Source organism: Pseudonaja textilis, chromosome 4 (genome assembly GCF_049901715.1).
Source record: "Pseudonaja textilis isolate UNSWEBS1 chromosome 4, rPseTex1.2, whole genome shotgun sequence".
NCBI classification, from domain to species: domain Eukaryota; kingdom Metazoa; phylum Chordata; class Lepidosauria; order Squamata; family Elapidae; genus Pseudonaja; species Pseudonaja textilis.
The window spans coordinates 50,196,088-50,211,077 of record NC_141993.1 but is presented as its reverse complement, the minus strand read 5'-3'; the positions used below and the strand labels follow the sequence as shown (position 1 = coordinate 50,211,077).

General features: G+C 41.1%; 1 protein-coding gene across 4 annotated transcripts in view; it reads left to right on the top strand.

Moving 5' to 3' along the window:
• Positions 1–9,000, top strand: part of CRTAC1 (cartilage acidic protein 1) — a 31,736-nt gene extending 22,736 nt beyond the window's left edge. For 2 of the 4 annotated variants that reach the window (XM_087932926.1, XM_026701227.2), the window contains 4 exons: positions 715–863; positions 3,887–3,929; positions 4,127–4,270; positions 8,172–9,000. In XM_087932926.1, the coding sequence (XP_087789052.1) occupies positions 715–863; positions 3,887–3,929; positions 4,127–4,270; positions 8,172–8,179 (344 nt within the window). In that variant the 3' untranslated portion in view covers positions 8,180–9,000. Of the gene's footprint in view, positions 1–714; positions 864–3,886; positions 3,930–4,126; positions 4,271–4,811; positions 5,059–8,171 lie in introns of those variants that run through there. The other 2 variants (XM_087932925.1, XM_087932927.1) reach the window with 2 other exon arrangements.
• The last annotated feature ends 5,990 nt before the right edge of the window (positions 9,001–14,990 follow it).

Below are 14,990 nucleotides of genomic sequence, written 5' to 3'. Positions count from 1 at the left end.
ATTAAGGTCAAACAAGCATACCAAAGAATCTCCAATACATTTCATACTTTTAAATGTTTTCCCAAGTCTGCCAATTCAGCAGCAAGTTTTTAAAGAGCTCTAACACCTCCCTACTTTATTGGGGCTCCACGGATACTAAACTATTGCTGCAATAAAGCCTATTACCCAATCATAATCCTTTTCTTTGAAAATATTTAGCAAGTTAATGTTATTATCTTATGTATTAATGATAGCTAATTCATCCTCAAGAGAATAAAGGGTGTTCACAGTAATTTACATTCCCAGAGAGTAGACTATTTGTATTACAGTGAAGCCCTGGTTTGCTCCTTCAGCTGGTTTTTTTTTTTTTTTTTTGCAGAAGGCACTGCATTTCTTCACACCTCATTACTCTCCTGCATCCTTGAGGTAGCTTGGTTTAGTGGGGCATTGCCAGGTTAGATTGCACTGTAAGTGAAGCCAAGTAGCTCGGAAATTCAAGGACCCTGTATGCCCAAATATTCCCTGCTGGTCTTGGCACAGAGTAGTTGATGGAACAATGCAACGCCATCACATCTCAAGTTCTTTCATCGCTGTTGGAAACAGCTATTAAAATCTGGGAGGAGGAAAACTAAACATAAATCTGAAGGAAGGGTGGTTTTTAACAACCATTCCTCTTTCTAGGGTGGCTTCAATTTTCTCTATTATTCAACAATTACCTGTGCGTTTTCCTTGTAGGACAGGATGAACCCAGCAGCCTGGAAGTGACTTGGCCAGATGGCAAGTTTATCAGCAGAGCTGTAGTGAGCACTGAGATCAATTCTGTACTCGAGATTCTCTATCCCAAAGACACACCAGGATCACCCACCATTTTAGTTCCTCTTGAGGTAAGCTTCACAATTAAGCCAATTAAAGTTGTGTTTCAGTGTAAGAAATGTTAAGTCATTTTCTCCGTAATGAAAGCAATGAAACTAAATGGGTCCCAAGAAACAAGATACCAATATCATGCTTGTTGAGTAAAAGTATTACAATAATTTTAAAATAAAATAAAAGGTAGTGATTTTCCACACAATTTTACCTTCCAAAAATATTTAAATAAGATATCCAGCAACTCGGGATTGCGAAATATTGGCTCCTAGTGGAAAAAGAAAAAGAGCCAGGAACATAAGGGCAGAAAAGGTGGGGGTGTTGGTCTGTATGACTTTTTACAGGCCTAGATCTCGAGGGAAAGTGTGCCTAGCTGAACAGGAGCTGCTCCCAGCAAGAAGGAAAGATATTTGGGGAAAAGAAAGGCAGATTTGATCATACACTAAATAGGACTCTTCAAATATATGTAGCTACAATATCATTCTAGGAAGGCTGCACCACCTGAAAATGTGATGCTTCCACAAGGGCTGCTAGGCTGATCTAATAAATTTCTGTTAGAGGCCCTTCTTTGATTTCCCTTGCCCCTTTCCATTACCTCCTTTTCCAAAGTTTTTGATATCTGTTCTCTTTCAGTGGCCCAGTTTCTCTAGTCTCATGGAAGAGAATATATTTGGCTTAGGGTTCTTCGTGTTTTTGGAGCTTGGTTGTTTGCTTGCAGACATTTCATTACCCAATTATGTAACATAATCAGTGCAAATCTAAGACTCTTTGAATTGTGATAGCTACATTAAACTAAAGTGGATGTAATAAAGGTGACACTGCTGCAAAATTTGCTTTTGTCAGCAAAGTGACTTCCAATGTTCAAAATCTACTAGCACGAGGTAAGGAACGGCCAAGTCGTCAGTGTAAGAAACTATGTGATAGTAAATGAAGCTGAATAATAAAGGACTGCTGAAATTTGGAAACAAAATTTGAATGTGCCATCTTTCTAAGGAAACAATTGGGTTGGAATCCACAGTATTAGACGACTGTCTTCAGGTAGTGTTGTTCCTCTCTTTCAGAGATAGTGTTCATAAATCCAGAAAAGCTTAAATTGTTCAGGAGTCTGGACAGGAGGAAAAGATTTTGGCTTGGTCCTCACAAGATTAAGTGGCTGTGGCTGTCTGGGCTCCCAAATAGGGAACATTTTCACTGTCTTGGAGGGGGCTGGATGGGGGTAATGCTTCCCCACTTTGAGATTGGTCTGCAATTTGGAAGTCTTCCTGAATATGTAGCTACTGCTCAAAGAGGAGGTGCGGCCGGCAGGTTTTTGCAAAGGTTCATCTTGTGCGTCAGTTGAGCTCTTTTCTTGTCCCAGGAGGCCTTCAGATACTCTCACTCAAGCTTTACTCATCTTGTGACTGTACATGGGGCTGCCCTTGAAGACCTTCTGGGAGCTATAGCTGTATATGTGTAAAAGGTAGAAATGCAAGCACTTCTTGTTATATTCATTTGCCAGCGTTGCTACACGAGCTGCAGTGGCTACCAGTTGGCTTCCAGGTGCAATTTAAGGTGCTGGTCATTACCTATAAAGCCTTCATGCCACCAGGGTCTGGTTTAATCTGCAGAACTGCCTTGTCACCAATCATTTCTGCCTGCCTGGTATCTTCAGACAAAGTGGGCTCAATCCAAGTCCTTTCAGTTAAATAGTCTTACATTGTGAACCCAAGGAACCATGTCTTCTATGTTCCTGCACCGGATGTCTGGAGAAGGATTCCCTCCAAGGGCAGCACTTACCCTCTTATGTTTAATATATTAGTGGAGTCTCTGTCATGATTTTTGTACTGTTACAGCTGTTTTGCCTGGAGTGTTATGTGCTTTGTTGTGATTGTTTTAAATTGCAGATTGGACATTGCCTATAATGGAGTAATGGGGTTTACTTAAAAAGGACTGCTGAAATTTGGAAACAAAATTTGAACATGCCATCTCTATAATGAAAAGATTGGGCACGAGTCTGTAAAGTCTTTACTTGGAGCAGCTTATATCCTGTGACAATACCTTTAATATTGTTGAACAGCATCTGTTATCCCAGGCCTTTGGGAAGGACTCAAAAAGACCAAACTGAGTCTACATATCGGGCTGACTGTACAACCAGCCATAATAATACAATAACACAACCTTTCCGTTTGCAGATACTGGTTTGTGAGTTCTCAACTACATTCACAATAGATAGTGAAGAGATTCAAATTTGCACTGACTGATATTTACCCAGTGCAGATTTTTTTTCTTGCTGCTCCTTCTTATCCAGAAAATCTACTGTGTGCCTTGATTTCCATATGAAGTCTTTGCTGCAAAATAGGAGGCACTGACTTCTACATTTACTGTACAAGAGGGTCAGAAGTGATATTATAACAAAAATACGCCTCAAGATTGGGAGCTGTATACAGGTAATCTTCGATATACAACCTCAGTTGAGCCCAAAATTCCCATTGTTAATCAAAACAGTTAAGTGAGTTTTGCCTCATTTTACAATCTTTTGCTACAGTTGTTAAGCGAATCATTGCAGTTGTTAAATGAACCCTGCAGCTATTAAGTGAATCACCTTGATTTTGCCTGTCAGAAGCTGCCTGGGAAGATTATAAATGGTCTGGGTCAGTGCTGCGATGATCAACATTTGTAACTTTCCCAGCCAACTTTCGACAAGCAAAATCATTGCAGGAAGCTAGATTCACTTAATAGCTGCAGGATTCACTTAACAACTGCAATGATTCGCTTAATAAATACAAGCCAGTTGCCAAGGGCCTGAATTCTGAGCATGTGACCATGGAGATGCTGCAATAGTTGTGTGAAAACCGGTCATGAGACCCTTTTTTCAGTGCTGTTGTAACTTTGAATGGTCACTAAATGAATGGTTGTAAGTCAAGGACTACCTGTATTAGGGTGTGATCTGAGGCAGAAACTGCAACTACACAAATTGAACAAATCCCTCAAAATATGTATGACAAAAATGAGGTTAGAGATCAATGGTCTCCTGATGATCTGTTTTTCCTTTTTCCCCTCCTAGTGCGGCCAAGGATTCTCTCAGCACAAGAATGGACGTTGTGTGGGTGAGTCACCTGCCAAGAGAAGATCAGCAAACGCTCCTGGGATGACATTTCTTGGTTCCCACAGCTGGGTTTCCCTGAAGTAGAATGGCGCTCTTTGGTATCCAAACCCTCCAGTGTGGCTGATTTCTGAGGCTGCCTTTTATTATTTCCCATGCTATCTCCCTCTCTCCCCTCTCTCTCACTTCCTTTCTTCCCAGACATGGATGAGTGTGCAGAATTTCCTTTTGTGTGTCCGAGAGGCAGGCCCATCTGCATCAACACATATGGTGGGTACCGTTGCCGCAGCAACAAGCGCTGTAACCGGGGCTTTGAACCCAATGAGGACGGCACCGCTTGTGTTGGTGAGTGATGACATGGGCAGAAGGGAATACCCTTCCCGAAGTCAGCTAGGAAATTCATAAGAAGCTGTCAGGCAGTGAACTCCGAACTTCTTAGTTAGATGGGAAGGAAAGCTTGGAGCGGGAAGCAAATTAACTAACAAGCTCTTAAATTCACCTTGATTAATAACAAATTATTGCAAAGGGTAATACTTCCTGCTCTGTACCCTTGTTAAGCTGAGGAGAAGTATGGTAGATATTTTGCCCGGGCTAGGAAAATTTGGTATCAAACATTCTGGAAACTACTAATCATTGCTGAGCAGTTACTCACCCATTGTGGCTTGCCAGAGGGAAATGGCAGGTGGAGACAAGGGTGCTTGCTTTCCTTCTACCTGTTGCTTGCCAGCTATCACCGGCAGTTCCATGGCTAGAAGACAGTGGCTGGGATTTTTGGACTTCTCTGTGTAGCCCTGCATCCTTTCCCCTAAAGGCTGCCTCCTTGCTGAGTGCCACTAACAAGTGTTCTGTCCTTTCTGCTTCTTTTTCTCTTTCTCTCTGTGTGTAGCTCAAGTGGCCTTTTTCGGTGGATATCCTTCTTCAGGGAGCTGGCTGGGCTCGACCTTGCCATCAGCCCCTCTCCTTTCACTTTGCCTTGGACTCTGCTTTTACTCCTATGCACTTTAAGCCTTGCCAATAAAGGACAGAAGCAGCCTTTATGGATGACTTAGCCTCCCCTCTCCTCCTTCCCTCCAGATCCTCTCATCCAGTTTTCTCATGGTGGTCACTGGAAACATAAACTGAGGTGGGAGCATCCATTATATAGCCCAGCTGATGACACTGGCACTACCGATATACCCTTTGCATGTTTTCTGGGAAAACAGAGAGAGCAGAGGCCCCACTAATGCTTGTCACCTGTGTATGGTGGCCATTTTCTTAGGAGTTTGCCTATAACCAAGAAGGTACCTCTTGCTGGTAGTTGCTTGCTTTGTTAAATCAATAGAGCTACTCTGTGCCTGCTGGTCTGGCCTATGACACAATTGCTTCCCATCCTTCCTCACGCTCCTCCTTTTCCTCCTCTCCAGCCCAATACAAACCTGGATCTTGGTTTGCCTGCAATTGAAATAAACAATCATCCAGCTGGAGAATTGCTCTCCCTTAACAGCCCCACCCCAATAAACTCTACACTGTCGACAAGCATCTACTTGCAACTATGCTCGGGATGTGAGTGAAATTGGGAGCAATAGCTAATATTCAGAAGAAAGTAGGCCAGAAATTGAGATTAGTTTTAAGCTATGTGCCTATTTCCTTTATGGCAGACCCAGAGCAGCTGCATAGGCAGACATAAGTTGCTTGGTTTTACTTCATTTTAAAACATGTAGCATCCAGTCCTGCTGAATTCTGCTCTACAGAGCCCGGCACATCTGACCAGAAGTCCTCTCCTGGTAGCATCTCTGACTGAAGGTGCTTCCATTTTACAACAACACATTTCCGGCTTGACCTTTCAACATTCCTACTAGAGATGCCTCTGTTTTTTCTTACTTCTTTACCACATTCTTCCCAACCAAAGTCCCTTCCAGATGTATAAATGACAAACCCTAAGATTCTTAGCAAAGGTAAACCTGGCTTAGAAATCTGGAATTGAAATCCATGCATTTGGAAGATTCCCAAGACAGAAACTCTGCTTCACTAAATGCTAGCAGATCTGACCCAATCCTGAGTCAGTTTAACTCTCTGGACTAGGACCAGAGAGTCCCCGGGGGTCCATCCACTTTCGAACATGAAAGTTTGCTGGGTGACTTTAGTCCAGTCTCAGTTTCTCAGCCCAGCCCACTTTAGGAGGTTGAGAGTAGGGGATAGATTTGGAGGAGGGATGCGATGCATGATGCTTTGAGCTCCTGGAGGAAAGGCAGGATAAAAATCTAATAAACAGATACAGGCAACTTATGGACCAGATGCAGCCTTTAATCCTTGTTCTGCAGCCAATAGAGCTGCACTCACTTTGCTAGGCCATGTATGGGAATAATCATTAGCTGAATGGCAAGAAGGTGTCTGTGTGTGTGTGTGTGTGTGTGTGTGCGCGCGCGTTCGTGCGTGTGTGTGTGTGTGTGTGTGTGTGTGTGTGTGTGTGTAGGAATTGAAGTCTTGCCTCTGAGCAAGCTTGTTCCAGATAGTATTTTTTAATCTGCCAATAGCAGCAAATTATAACAGGTTCGTGTTGGGAGAAGGGCTAAAAATTTCTCTGGTGAATGAAGTTCATCAGTTGGGAAGTGTATAACTGAACTGCTGTTGTGTACACATAAATTGAAATGAAACAGCAGGAGTGACTATGCTCTCTACACATGTGATATATCTTTGTGTATTGTGATTCTACCTTCAAATTTTGTCCGCTTGTGCAACTTAAGACATGTGGGGGCCAAATCATTCTTCCTATCCATGATTTTAGAAGTTTATTATATTGCTGCAAGCACAAACAGATGTGAACAAGACACTTTTTTTTTACTAAATATTGTGATTATGACTAAATTGAGCCATGGTGGTGCATGTAGAATGCAGTATTGCAAGCTAAGTCCTCTCACTGGCAGGAGTTTGAACCTGACCTGCTCAAGGTTGACTCAGCCTTCCATCCTTCCAAGGTCAGTAAAATGAGGACCCAGATTGTTGGGGGCGCAATACGCTGATGTTGTAAACCACTCGGAGTACTGTAAAGCACTAGGGGTCTAAGTGCTAGCGCTAAAGGAGGAGATATTATCAGCATATATTCTATTTGTTGCACAGTAAACATCATCACTTTGTAGGGGACCTGTGTTGTGAGCAAACAAAGCACATGTGCCAATGGAGTTGCAATAGACCACGGATTGTGCTCTTTGTCTACAAGTGCATATTCCATTTAGTAATTTTGCTCCTGACTGAGATCCACTGAAACCTTGACTGCTATGTAAAAGGTGAGGTGAAGAAGGGCCATAGGGCACATGATTCAGGTCAGAAGAAAAAAAGAGCAGAGAGGTAACCATTTTACAGGTGTCAACCAATGTAAACAGATGCCTGGGAATTCCTTCCCCAATGCTGAAATGATCAGTTGGTCCCTACTGAAAGAAAAGACTGTCATTTATTTTTATAGGATAAATTTATTATTAATTAGTGAAATTAATAGTGATCCAGACATTGTATAACTTCATGTTGAAACACAGCTTGACTCTGGTATCTCATATTGTAATAAGACAAACATCATATCGTGCCAGTTTTTCTCTGGCTTAGAATAAATGAGAAATCAGAGAGAATATGAATCCCTCCACCCTGCTCCAATCTCCCTTACAGGCCTCTATATCAGTGCTTCTCAGCCTTGGCAACTTTAAGCCAGTGGAGAATTCTAGGTCCATATCTTCCAATCTGCCACCTGACATTCCACCACAGCCTTTCTTTTCTACTTGCTGTGGATAAAGGTGATGTGGTGATGGGTTCTGATCTTGTTACTTTTCCAAGTCTCAGCTGCAACAGGGAGAAAGTTTTAATAGTGGATTGGGAATATTTGATAGGGGGTGGGGGTGGGGTTACTTCTGAATCGAACAGGAACACGTTTGTCTATCCTTAAATAAAAAGATACATAAAAAGAGGAAGAGCTCAAAACTTCAAAGAAGGTGCCATTCCTTTCTGAGCAAATGTTGTGACATTCTGGAAAAACAAAACCCATTATTTAAATTTTATATACATATATTTAGTATTCTCTTTTTACCAGCTTTCAATGCATCTGGAAAGAGTCATTTTGACTAATGTTACTGTTAAGTCTCTTGCCTATAGTGGGGGTTTTCATTTAAATTTTCATTTCTTGGATTCACATAAATCTTCATTTTTCCTGTAGACTAAATAGGCTAGTGGGCAGCACAGATTAATTTGCTTTTTTATTCTTTTTGGAATTTTCTCTTCATAGCAATGTAAAATTGGATCAAAATATTTGAATATCCTTGGTGCAACTCTAGAAGATTTTCTGTTAACCCATCTCTGCTTGCTGCCTTGAATAGGTGACACATTATTTGCACACCTCACATCACCTTGTTGGAAAATCCAGTTTGTCTCTCCCTGCTGTGCAAGCTACATCCTAAGAACTAAAGATGTTTACTTTCTGTATATGTTTCTGTTGCACAAAATGTAAAGGATGCTTGTTAAAGGATCATGAAACAATGTTGAAGAAGCATATATTGCTACTACCAATTACACCAGCCTTTCCAGAGTTGCTGAGAATTCTGGAAGTTTGGTCACACAGTTGGAGTATACCAAGTTGTAAAAGACTGGATGGATCATTTCACTCTAATTTCTTATTCTTCAATATTCATATGACTGCCATGACTGAATATGTACAATGAAGTCTGCATGGCTAGAAAACTCTCACCTGAGGTCTGAGGAACCACTGCCATTCTGGGTAGACAATCTTGACAAAATAAGATCCATTACATATTGAAGAGTCAGGAGCGACTAAATGACAGAATAAAAATGCTGAATTGAAGGAACCTATCCACAACTTTAATATTAGGTAGCTTTCTAAGTTTCTGGATCTGTGGGATGAACTTGCATGAACAATAATAAAACAACCATTTGCAATTTTAAAGTATCCAGTTTTCTGGAATGCTAGAATTTTCATAGGTTCCAAGGTGAAAGTACAGGGAACTGTAATACTAAAAGTGCTTTTACAGCTGTTCTGTCACTTATAGTTGAATGACTTCATTCCTGCTATATGATTAAAAGATCTGTTATTGCATAAACGATGAATCTGTCTTATCACACAGCTGACTCTTAATAACAGAAAAGACTGAAAACAGAGAGACACCATTCAAAACTCAAGCTATACATGATTAAAAGGAACATTTTTAATGTTCTTCAAGAGAAGTGCAAATTGTAGTAGCTTAGAAAATCCCAAACATAGTTTGAGCATATAGAAATGGTAGCCTGGATATAACCTTCCAGCAATGCTTTAAAGGTTGGATGTTGTATTTTGAGCTGGAAAATTAGTTGAGAACAGGCTTGGGCATTGGGCAACCAGTTTGTTCAAGATACTATTGGCAGCTGAGTCAAGGGCCACAAACTCTTGACAGTGACTAATCATATGACTGAAGGCTACTGAGATGGACTTTTCAGCCCGTCTCATTCTGGTCTGTTGAGATAGGAAGTTATGTAAAATGGATGCTTTAAATCTATCAGAGGCTAGTATTTACATTTTATTTAGCAAGTAAATTTAGAAAAATTGTTGCCACTATAAGGAATTTTGTGGTTAATTTCAGGGAATGTTAGAGGTTACAAGGGCCTGGCAGCCACATATCCTCCAAAATTCCAGGTTGCCCACCTCTGATTTAGAGCCAGATGGCTGTCTAGCAGCCAGTCCCTCCCCTTGCTAAATGGAAAGGGGACTCATTCTAAATTCATAATTATCTCGCCTGGCATCTTAGGGATAGCCCATCATTCTCTCATTTCGGAGAGAAAAGGTCCCTGCTAGAGTAGAAACAATGCAACCCACTCCCCCATTTTTTTTTTAAAGAGGTACTGGCTAAGTGGCATGCATAGGGCTAAGTTGCTGATTCAAACCTAGCTAATGAAAGTCTGGGCACAAAAGGCTGCTTTTCAGCTGAACTCCCAGGGACAAGTTAGCAAAGCCATTCAAAGCCACAATGAAGTAATCAAAGACTGTGCAAAAGCTTCAGTAGAGAATGTCAAGGTTTCTTCTGAGGTTGAAACAATTGGCCTTTAGATGATCCATTGGATGCCTGTGATTCTGTGCTTCTGCCCAAAATTTAGTACACGCTGGGAGGACTGTGCTGTTGTGCTTCATGGACAGAAAATAGCTGTAAGTAGTGATATTTTATGGCAAAGTATTGGAAATTCACCAAATCACACTAGCTAAAACAAAAGCAAATACACACACGTCAAACATATTCATGGTAATGCAGGTAGTCTTCAACTTACAACAGTTCCTTTAATGACCGTTTGAAGTTACAACAGCACTGAAAAGAGTGACTTATGACCATTTTTCACACTTAGCAACCATTACAGCACCCCCATACTCATGTGATCAAAATTCAGATGCTTGGCAACTGACCCTCTGAGGATCGTGGGCTTCTGAGAAGCAAAGTCAATGGGGAAGCTGGATTCCCTTAATTTAACAGGTCCAGTGATTCACTTAACAACTGTGGCAAGGAAAGTTGTAAAATGGGACAAAACACACTTAACAAATGTCTCACTTAGCAACAGAAATTTTGGGCTCAATTGTGGTCGTAGGTTGAGGACTACCTGTACTAAAGGGAAAGAATTGTGGACAAATAATTAGAAATTGTAAGGAGTGCCGGGTGAAAGAGGGATGTGGCAAATCATAAGCAACCAATGAGTTGTTGGAGACGGCTTCCGTTTCCTCCCAGCCTGGTTTAGCAGTGGCTTTGAGGTGCAGCTTCAGTTATTAGCGGCTGAATTCCTTGCCTGCCATATCATGTTGCTCATTTGTGTAAGATGCCTGGCATGTGATTTCATCCAACTTCCATGAAAGAAAAATAAAGAGACAGGTTACATGGCCCACTAAGTCCAGAAGCTTAGAAATCATTACTGAGCATTTCCCGCTCCCAATGCATAATATCATTAGTGAGTTGTAACAATAGTTATGAAGCTAGTGCCCTCTAGAGGACAGAAACAAAATCATAATAACAAATGGGTTGAAGCTTCAGGCTGAAGAATGAGAAAAAAAGCTTTCGGAAGGAGTGGCAGACAGGCCTTCCCAAGTGTTAATTCATATCAGCCCAGCTAACAGAGGTGATAAAATGTAGGAGACAACAAATTCTCCATCCTTTCACCACTACTCTAGATTTTTGAAAAGGGATCGGAGAAAAATAGATGAAATTCATTACAGTGTGATCCATTAGCCACCTTGAACTGCTTTGTAAACAACACTATAAGCCCATCAGTGGTGGGATTCAAAAAAATTTACTACCGGTTCTGTGGGCATGGCTTGGTGGGCGTGGCAGGGGAAGGATACTCTAAAATCTCCAGTCAGAGGTGGTATTTGCCCGTTCTCCGAACTACTCAAAATTTCCACCACCGGTTCTCCAGAACTGGTCAGAACCTGCTAAATACCACTTCTGAAGCCCATGCTAAGGCTGCCCTGAGGAAATGACAGGGATCCTGTATTCCTTGTTCAAACAATTTGGGTGTATGCTCAGCCTGCTTTCTGCTAAACATTTTCCACATATTTGCATATAATTACAGTCCTGGCCGAGTTTCTACTAGCATACTTCAGAAAGAGATTGTGGGTCTTTTCAACACATGATTGTAAATACTGTAAAATACCTCTTGGTCCCTTTCCCTGCACAGATATTAATGATTTGGGATGAATAACTGTGGGCACATCTGTGTCAAGACATAGGATGGGTACCACTTTACTACTACCAGGTCAGAGGTGGTATTCAGCAGGTTCTGGCCAGTTCTGGAGAACCGATAGTAGAAATTTTCAGCAATTTGGAGAACTGGCAAATACCACCTCTGACTCACCCCATCTATTCTCTGCCTCCCAAGTCCCAGCTAATCAACTGGGTCTTCTTTTGTTGCCCTGCGCTGGAGAACGGAGCTGGAAAGCAGGTTAATGGGGTGGGGAGAGAATGAAGATTTTACAGCATCCTTCCCCTGCCACGCCCACCAAGCCACGCCCACAGAACCAGTAGTAAAAAAAATTCAATCCCGCCACTGTACCAGGTTGATGGCAAATGATGTTCATCAGGTATGTAAACACATTGGCTTAGCAAAGAAATGGCATTTAATGCTTTCAAACAAAAATTAGAGCTGTGGCACAGAATCTCCTATTTTAAATCATCATGAGATGTCTCTTAACACAAATGTATATGAAGGAGTGGTTTGAAAACAGTCCTTTACAGATTAGATTAGAACACTATTTTGTCCCAGAGAAGGAGGTGTGGAGGATCATTAAGAAGCTCATGATCTCTTCCACCATTAGATTGAGGAAGTTGCCTCAAGCATTGGCGCAGATGATGCTTAATGAAGAACCTGCCCTATACCTCTCTGTTGAGTTTGTGCAATGGAAGAGACAACCTCATCACCAGTGTGAAAGAGAAATTCAATTATAAATCCAGTGGCGTATAAATAAGAGGGAGTACGATCTTGTATTCATTTCAGATAGCAAAACTCTTGAAGCAGCCCTAATTAGACGTCACTTTTAATTATGTATAATTTGTGTAGGCTTAAGGCCAAGGAGATTATTTTCTTTGCCAAGGCACACAAATCTTACTGCTCACAGTAGGTGATATTCCCGTTGTTGTTGTCCAAATGGGGGTGAGGGAGATCACCCATGTATTCTTGAACTGCACTGATACTTTTCCTTGCCACTGCCTGCAAGATTTCTCCTTGGAAACAGATTCCAGTGTCTGCAGAACTGATCGGTGCAATAAGCTTCCTTGGTGAATACTGACTTGTACTCTGCCTGAACTGCATAGCATGCATTGGCTCATGTAATTCTTTCATATGGCAGGTAAACTGTCCCCATTTTTAAACGGTACAGGCGATCATTTCTCTCTCCCAATTCAAGATAGTATTTCCTCTTCCATCAGACGTACAGTTTAAATAAGTGAGATTGGGGTGGGATTCAACCGGTGTTACTACCGGCTAGGGGACTACGTTTGTACGCACATGTATGCTTTACGTGCACACACGTGTGTAAAAAACCTTAAGCTGTGCTGCCCGGACAGCTGAAACGTGCTGCGCGCAGGTGCACAGCGTTTGAAAAGCCACTTTTTTCCTGCTTTTTCAACCTCAGTTGTGCCACACAAAGCAGCTGAGGTTGAAAAAGCAAGAAATAAAGGACAGGTAGGAGCCCAGGCGAGCAGGTGGGCCAAACAGCAGCAAACACATAACCGGTTCGGTGTCTGCTGCTCTTCAGAGCTACCAGTTCTATAGAGCAGGGCAGAACAGGTAGCATCCCACCCCTGAGTGAGATATTCTCTTTTTACTTGAATCCAAAATAAATGCTTGCTTACCCACCCCATGACCTTCATTGGGAATGTGGTAGTTTGTACCCCTCAGGTGTTGCCGCCTTCTTCTCTTTTTTCCTGGTGGTACAACAAGGGTGAAAAAAGTTCTGTTGCCCCAAAGAAGTATTTTTCTAGGCATGAACACCAAGCAAGATGATATCAACTTACCACTTGAACTTATGATTTCTCAGTTGACAAATGCCACACAACATAGGATGATATTGCAATATAAAACATTATGCAGGGAATCTAAGATCAGTTATATTAACAGGAATCAACTCCATTGCTAACCTTGTGATTTTAATATACCACAACATCAATTTTAGGAACATAATTTTCAAGCAGAAAGAGTGATCCACATTTTAGATATGTTTTTATTTTGATTGCTACTGTGATTTTATTCTGAATTACACAAAAGCTAATGGCTTTGCTCCAAACCAACTTAAAATTAATGTTTATTTTATAATCAAATAGGAAATTATTTGAGCAGCACATATTACCTACTGAAATTTATAGGGTAGGGAATGTCTTCTTATATTTGAGTTAAGCCCCACTTTCTAATAGAATCTACTTGCACATTTAAGTTAATTTGGTTTTATGGTAGGACAAAGTAAAAAGTCAATGAACTAAGAAATGGATTATTTAAGAATAAGCTAAAGGAAGGAAAATATTCCTTTACAAAGAGCTCTATTTATAGGAATATTTTAAAGGCCACAAAAGGAAAGAAGAATCTACTTCTTGATTCTAAATTCTACCTGCAGCGGAATATGATTAAAACATTATTGTAGCACTCTTTGATGTAATCCTCACAAAGATTATCTCAGTAATCCTCCCTGTGTAATCATCCATGGGAACCTGCAGAGTATATTTTCCAGTTCCCTAAAATGGGACTGTTCAGAACTCCATCAGCGTGAACAGGAGCCTAGCAGATAGGCTGGATGGATAGTACTTTATCTAATAGCAACGGCTGAGGTTATTATCAAGGAGAGATTAGAACAGGGAGCTTCCTAGATCACTCTCACGCTGAAAAGATTTAATTACTTCTAAAATTTAATTATCCATCTTTCTCAGCCTAGCTTCTGGTACTTATCATTACAGTACCAATTCCCCCGCCTACCGCCTGTTTCTTATTGGAGTGAGAAGAAAGCCTCTAAGGAGTTTCTACTGGGCAAAGAACATTAGGTATTTGGGAGGAAAAAGCAACCTGGCACTCTGTTGTTGCAAAATTGCATTTTAGGAGAAATGCGAAGTGATGTCAGCAAGTTTCAGAATGCCTATTTCTGGCTTGTACCAGTAGTGGTCCATGCTTCAGCAGAGATAACCCAATCTTTGCATTAGCCAATAGCCTGCCTTGATTAATTGTTGGTCTCTGGTCTCTGCAAATTTCCTGACATTTTGCTCAGCAGACTTCATTTCATCCAGCCAGGCATTTCCATGTTCATCTGACCACTAGTTGCTAATTAGAAGACCATTACACAATCTCCTCCATCCTCTTCCTATAACATAAGTGCTAAAAACATAGGAGGGAAGCAGTTGAAAAGACTGGTCATGGAAACTACCCTTCCCAGTTCCACATGGCCAGCATCACATTACTAAATGGAATTGGGTTGGCAGGGAAGAAAGAAAACTCTACATAAATCTTTGCTAAAACAAGCAAGGAAGAATATCCCTGTGTACTAACTTTCATTAACACAGGTCTCAACTATAAAATACTCAACATGTTTTTGAAACACTAT